At 34.9% G+C, this 7641-nt stretch overlaps 1 protein-coding gene across 1 annotated transcript in view; it reads left to right on the top strand.

Annotated features, from left to right (window-relative positions):
- LOC103511184 (diuretic hormone receptor-like) overlaps positions 1 to 7641 on the top strand; it is a 66468-nt gene that overhangs the window by 3482 nt on the left and 55345 nt on the right. Inside the window, exon 4 of the mRNA XM_008475902.2 lies at positions 115 to 143. Coding sequence (XP_008474124.2) covers positions 115 to 143 — 29 coding nt within the window. The remainder of the gene's footprint in view (positions 1 to 114; positions 144 to 7641) is intronic.

Genomic DNA, 7641 nt, shown 5'->3' with positions numbered 1-7641 from the left:
TTTATATAAATTCTATCAAAACTTATCTACGCGTATGTTTTATTTTACATCTACCTATCTTGTTATTTTTATTTAATTTTATATTTATTTATATATCCCTTAGTTTATTTTCAGTTCTCTCTCCTACGCCCCTGACCCACGAGGTACTGGCAAAAGAACGGAGAGAAGAGGAAAGGGGAAGAGAGGGAGGGGAACATCATTAGTAAAATCAAATTATGAAATTGAAATTTTCACTTGAATGATCAAGAAAAGTGGAAGGGGTGTGACTCCATTTTCTTAAGTGCAAAATTGGGAGGAGAATATCAGAACACATTTGATTTTCCTTTGAAATGAGACATGGAAAACTCACATTTGGCAAGTGATACATCAGAGCTACCTATTAGGCTAACCTTTGATCAAATTTTCTGTCTTCATCTCCTTATTATTACTTTTTAAAAGTACCAACTATTTTTATGAAGCAATGCTTTTACAAATATCTAACTTTTTGCTCCGTCGTCTGTCCTGGTCCTGTTTCTGTTCACCACAATAGTTGAAGCAACTAAATTATCATGTCTCTGATGGGACTCGAACAAACCCCTCATTAGACCCCTTCAGTTCGGGGGCCCTGAGCTAGCTCTCTGGCCTAGATGGCACCTCTTGGTATCCTCTTAATGGGATAATATATGAACTCACAGCTTTTCTCTGGAATAAATCTGAGTATGCGGAATCTTTAGAGGTGCTGCAGGTGAATTATAGAGAAACTGAGGAGGTTGAACTATACCAGTGAGGGTACTTCTAGGTCTCCATCAAGGCGGGGGATAGCAGCTCGGGCAGGGGAAAAAATACTGGTCACAATAGATCTACAGAGGTCGCAGTGTTAATTGCATACTTTCTCAGGAGAGGAGCAACCAGTCCCAAAATAGAATAGAATAGAAACGCTCTCTCTCCCCTTTTCTCCCTTTCTCTTTCCCTTCCTTGCTCTTTCTCTGTCTTTATTTACCTTTCTTCCTTTCTCTCTATCTCTCTTCTGTATTTCTCTGATGCGACCGATCTCCGATGGCTTCGTAGTAATGAGGTAAAAATTGTGTGATCGCCTGGAAACTTGATCTGAGATATGCAATGTGCCAGTCATTTGGTGGTCCATTGGTAGGTAGATTGACAGATGCCTTAAAATTGAATAGATATCTTTATTAATTTTGCTTTTCCTTCCTTGATTATTTAGTTCTCCCTCTCCTTTTCTTGAGTAAACTAGTACATACATAGTCCATTGGTAGGTAGATTGACAGATGCCTTAAAATTGAATAGATATCTTTATTAATTTTGCTTTTCCTTCCTTGATTATTTAGTTCTTCCTCTCCTTTTCTTGAGTAAACTAGTACATACATCTCAGACTCACTTGAAACAGAAAGATTCATCATAACATAGGAATTTGGAAAGCTACCTGTTGACGACCCTTGGAATCAAAAGGAGTCCATATAAATATCATAGGCAAAAGAACGGAGAGAAGAGGAAAGGGGAAGAGAGGGAGGGGAACATCATTAGTAAAATCAAATTATGAAATTGAAATTTTCACTTTAATGATCAAGAAAAGTGGAAGGGGTGTGACTCCATTTTCTTAAGTGCAAAGTTGGGAGGAGAATATCAGAACATATTTGATTTTCCTTTGAAATGAGACATGGAAAACTCACATTTGGCAAGTGATACATCAGAGCTATTAGGCTAACCTTTGATCAAATTTTCTGTCTTCATCTCCTTATTATTACTTTTTAAAAGTACCTATGAAGCAATGCTTTTCAAATATCCACTTTTTGCTCCGTCGTCTGTCCTGGTCCTGTTTCTGTTCACCACAATAGTTGAAGCAACTAAATTATCATGTCTCTAATGGTACTCGAACCAATGTCTCCCGGATTACGAGTCCCTATTTTCTACTTCTGAGCTACTTGGGCTGGTATTTCTATGCCTTTTTTTTAACTTATTATCTTATAATGAGGTACATTTCATGTAAATTTAATATGAAGTTTGAAAATGGTGTATTTTAAATGAAAGGCTCCAAGGCTGTAAACTGTAACGTCTATGGTGTTTGTAAAGTAGAGCTGTCAAAATAATCTAGAGAGAATTGTGAAAAATAAGAGAGGTAAAGGGAGATGCAGAGGGAAGTATGTTAAGCGGAAATATCAAAGATATAGGAAAAGTATGTAGTAAACCTAAAGGCTATAACAAAATCTTCTAGTCTTCTTGTCCTTTTTGTGCCTTCCTCAATGTTGTATTGGAAGAGGAGTAGGCTCAAGATTTAATTTAGAACAAATCGGGTTGATGTAGTAAACCTAAAGGCTATAACAAAATCTTCTAGTCTTCTTGTCCTTTTTGTGCCTTCCTCAATGTTGTATTGGAAGAGGAGTAGGTTCAAGATTCAATTTAGAACACATCGGGTTGGCCATGTCTGACCTACGCACCCAAAATAAAACACAACTGACCAGTGGGCTTTCAAAGTTTTCCTTGAATAAAACAACATGAAATGCGTGGGTTTAGTGGAAAAACGTTTGTTCATTACATTATGCATTGAAGTTTCCAGTCTGGTGAATTTTCAGATTTTAGGTTGAAGGTATAGCAGTATAATATTAATATCATTTTATGATGCAGAAGTCAAAAAATACATCAGAGCAACATTTATAATATTTATTTTTTGGATTTTGCATAAAAACAGAGGGTTCAAAATATGGAATACATATTTTTATTGTCATTGCACAAATGTAGCACATTATAATATATGTTTTCTCCTCAATAACACACGGATTTACCTAATTAAATGTACGTGGGAAGGTAGGTACCATTACCAGGTACCTGCGTATCCCTGGAAAAAATTAACATTTTTTTCCTAATTGCTTTCTCGAGCAACATTTATAATATTTATTTTTTGGATTTTGCATAAAAACAGAGGGTTCAAAATATGGAATACATATTTTTATTGTCATTGCACGAATGTAGCACATTATACATGTTTTCTCCTCAATAACACACGGATTTACCTAATTAAATGTATGTGGAAGGTAGGTACCATTACCAGGTACCTGCGTATACCTAAAAAAAAAAAACAACATTTTTTTCCTAATTGCTTTCCATTTTTCATTATTTGTTCCTAGCAATATTAACAACAAAGCTCACAAATTTAATTTTTCCTCCATTAATTTTAATACCTCTGTTAATGAATACCTACATATAATAAATTTTATTAAACTAATAACATCAATGTAAATATGACATTCACTAGCAATATTAACAACAAAGCTCACAAATTTAATTTTTCCTCCATTAATTTTAATACCTCTGTTAATGAATACCTACTTATAATAAATTTTATTAAACTAATAACATCAATGTAAATATGACATTCAGACAACCTACATTCCAGTAATCCAGTATGTCATATCGGTTATTTATTAGCTTAATGTTTTAATTTATTAACATATTAACAATGAACGTGGACAAAGTCACCTAGTTATTGGAAAGTAGAACGATTTTATCATCAGAATTTTTAATATGGAGATGGATACATAAATGTATGCCAATAATGCATTTATTTATGTATTCTGTAATCAATAATGTAGATAAGTTACATATGAAGGATAAACTATAGAGATAGACGGTCAATACGGACTTCGTTCAAAGTTTCCATTATCCATTTATCGATGTTGTTTCAGCTATTTATATAAATTCTATCAAAACTTATCTACGCGTATGTTTTATTTTACATCTACCTATCTTGTTATTTTTATTTAATTTTATATTTATTTATATATCCCTTAGTTTATTTTCAGTTCTCTCTCCTACGCCCCTGACCCACGAGGTACTTTGATTGATATGGGTAAAATATTGTTTATAATAAAATTGATAGCAAAACGGGTAGGAGTTATAGCCTGCAACACACTCAACACAATACATGATTGGTCAATCAGCAATTCAGTGCCACACACACTGCAAAGTTATTATGAGGTCAGGGTGGAAATGTTAATTGTTTCTGTCAGGCTGTCTGACACATCCAAGTTATGTCCGGGACATGTAGACTGGAGGTGGGATGAGAAATGAGCGTGTGTTGGGAACGTTTGTGTTGCAATGAAACAGCAGACTTGTCTGGGTCAACACGATACCAGGAAGTAACCCATTGAAATAGTTGTAATAGAAATAATAAATTATCTAATTTTTATTTAGGTAAATAATTATAAAATCTAATTACCTACGATTTATTGTAAGTAATTGTAATGGCATTTTTCACTTTTACCTTCTCCCACTTCTTCCTTCCTACTTCCCTAATACCTATTCCCCACATCACTGATAGGGTACCTAATACTTTCTCAATTTTGTACTTCCCCAGTCCCCTCTCTACTTTTCTCATGTATAAGATGTATCTTATTCCCCACTCCGAATTTTCTTCTCTCTACTCCACTCATACCTTTCCCACTTCTCATGTCCTTATTTCCACATCTGGATACGAATGATTTGAATTTTTATTTTCTCCTTACATATTCCTCCGCTCTTTCTTCTCCTCACACTTATTATCTTCTTCCCCTCTTCCTTTCTTTATCCTTTCGTCTTCTCTTCTCCTCCTTCCTTTTTTCTTCCTCAGTACACACACATACATGTCTACAATAAGAAGAGACAGCGTTATGTCGTCTGCACTTGCTTCAGTCATGTTGTAAGTATATTTGTTATGTAGAAATGCTTGTTCTCGATCATCTACCAAGAGTCTCACGAGAATATTGAATGCCTATTATTATTACTCGTACCCGAGTAATTTTACAGTGTATTTATGTTTGTAAGTCACCTTTGAGGACAAATAAATAGATGAGTATGAGCGTATAACACAAGGCTTAATCTAATTTGTAGTCGAGAAGAAAAAAACACCATAACACGTTTCATGATGCCTGCGGGTACGGATGAGGTTGAGTTAGAACATACACGCAAATCAAAACGACAAAAGAGAAAAATCACTTTGTTACGATACGAACTTACGATAGCTTAACTTGATTGAGGCATCATACACACACTTGGAGATAAAAGGAAAAGAGAAAGACGAGAAACTCGAGAAAGATATCAGGAGAGATAAGGAGACATTTGAGACATTGGTAAGAGAGGAAGTGAAAGAGGGAGAGAGAGAGAGGAAGAAAGAGGAAGTGAGAGAGAGAGAGAGAGAGATGAAGAAAGAGGAAGTGTAAGAGAGAGGGGGAGAGAGAGAGGAAAATGACGAAAGGAAGAGAGATGGAAGATTGTGAAAAATTTAGAGTCTTAGAGTTACAGTTCCCTCTGTCAAACCTCTTAAAAAAAAAAAAGAAAAAAAAAATTCTTCGTAACTGATCTCCCTGCCTAACCATTCTGTGTGTAGGTATCTATTTCTCTGCCTACCTGTTTACTAAGTTTAGTTTGTATTTCTTTGTAACTGTTTATTGACTCAACATCAGGGAGAAGGAACTTCTGAGAAAAGTTTAAACATTATCAGTTTGCCCTCAGGTTTTGACTTTCTGTTAAAAGCAGACTTCCAAGACATAGACAAAACGACTGACTTTTTTGAACTTTGTTCAAAAAGTTCTCAAAGGCTGCTCTATGGTCTTTAGTTGGAGGCTTAGTATTGACTTCAATTTCAGAACACCAACTCATTTTTCTCTTTTTCCCATGTATAATTAAAACAAATTTCATTTCCATTTTCAAACTCGAGGCTATTTTTCTTACAGAAAAACATCTTTTGTTTTCAAATTTAAATTCAAATGTTTTCTCTTCTTGTTTTACTCTCCATGGCGTTCTTTCATTTCGCTACAAAACAAATTTCATTTCCATTTTCAAACTCGAGGCTATTTTTCTTACAGAAAAACATCTTTTGTTTTCAAATTTAAATTCAAATGTTTACTCTTCTTGTTTTACTCTCCATGGCGTTTTTTCATTTCGCTATTTTGCTTTTCATTTTCCCTGTAGGGTACCGGGTACCTGGTTTGGTACTTTTTCACGTGTTGACTTTTTGATATAGAAAAACCCTGGCGTTAAATCTACCTACGCAAGAGAACACTACCTGGAATTGTTTGGCACATGTTTTGTAAAGCTTATTTGTGACAACATGGAAGAGAAAAAAAGTGACAGGTATTTTAGGAAAATCTCTTCCGATATGAGGTGCTAACGGCGAAATTTTGAATTTGGATTATTTAGAAATCAAAAAATAATAATCTTGTAGTAAACTCCCGATTTTGAAAATTTGGACCGATTGCAATACTTTCATTACTAGTATAGCTCCGCTATACTGTAGTAATAGAAAGTAAAAAGATAGAGATGTATTAAAAGGGGGCAGAGAAGAAGGAAGAAAGAACGAGAGAGAGAGAGAGAAAGCAAGAAGAGAGTGAGAGAAAGAGCAATAATGACAGCAAAAATATTATATTTTCCAAGTTTTGTGTTGATTGTGTTGGCAACTTTTTGATTGCAGAAAGTATTACATTTTCATATCCTGTGTACATGAATGTTGATAGCTATGTATATGTTCATACACCTACAGATCTACTTTATCCAGTAAATTCAAAACTCTCTCCCTCCTCCTCTCTCTCCCTCCTCCTCCTCCTCCTCTCTCTCTCTCTCTCTCTCTCTCTCTCTCTCTCTGCGAACCTTCTAAAAAATGGGGTTTTAGCTCTAGCCCAAAAAAAGGAACTTAATAAATATAGGTGGATGTAGATACATATCTTGAGAAATAAGAAGCAAGGATATTGAGTAAGGTGGAAATATTGTACAGGGTCCTATAGAACATAAATTATTTTCTAATTCTAGCATAAATTAAAAGAAAGTCACTATAGCCAGGTAAAACTAAACATATTCCAGGAAGCTACTAGGGGAGTAGGGGACCTAAGACTCCTAAGAGTAGCTGCTTTATTCCTCAATCGGAAAAAAATTACAAAAGTTTTTAGAAAGCCTCGGGTCGGAACTGACCTAGGTCTGCATATTGGGGTTAATAAAATTAGCCAAAATGTGGGTACTCTAAGAACGGTCTGGGGTGTAATCGTCCCGAAATCGAAGATAAGGACAGGATAAAAGAAAGCCAACCATGCTAAGAGTGAACCTAATCTGTTTAAGATAAAGTTTGTCCCGAGCGGGAATCGAACAAGTTCAGAACCAAAAGGAAAACACGTGCACCCTGTACACAGGACGCTGTGTGTGGTGATAAAGTATGAAAACATTTTGCGTAGAGGAGAAACGCAAAGTAGAAAGTAGGTATACATATCTCTAGATGGAAGTTTTCATATCGAAAGTTATTTCAACAGGAATTCGCCTCTCCCCTCCTTCCCGGAGCGAAAAAGCTTAAACTTTGTAAGCTTTATAAAAAGAAGTAGGAAAAAAATAAACGTTTTTGCCATGAAATTTTTGAAAAGGAGTTTTTAACAAAAGATTATCTCTCTTGCTCGAGTCTAAGCCACTCTACTGAATTCCTCACATAGTCAGAAGATCCTGAGTCCTGGAAAGCAAGAAGGAAGGATTTTTTTCCAGAAGCGCATTCATCAGTCATTAACTTTTCTACTCTCCGCTTTTATTTTTCAACTAAAAAATAGGCACTTATTATGAAATAAGTAGATAAACATTTACATGCCTGATTTTTTTTTTTTTTTTTTTTTTTTTTTTTTTTAAATTTTTTAAAAAATA

The sequence above is a fragment of the Diaphorina citri genome, unplaced genomic scaffold, assembly GCF_000475195.1.
Source record: "Diaphorina citri unplaced genomic scaffold, Diaci psyllid genome assembly version 1.1 scaffold685, whole genome shotgun sequence".
NCBI classification, from domain to species: Eukaryota; Metazoa; Arthropoda; class Insecta; order Hemiptera; family Psyllidae; genus Diaphorina; species Diaphorina citri.
This window is presented reverse-complemented; position numbering and strand designations above follow the sequence as displayed.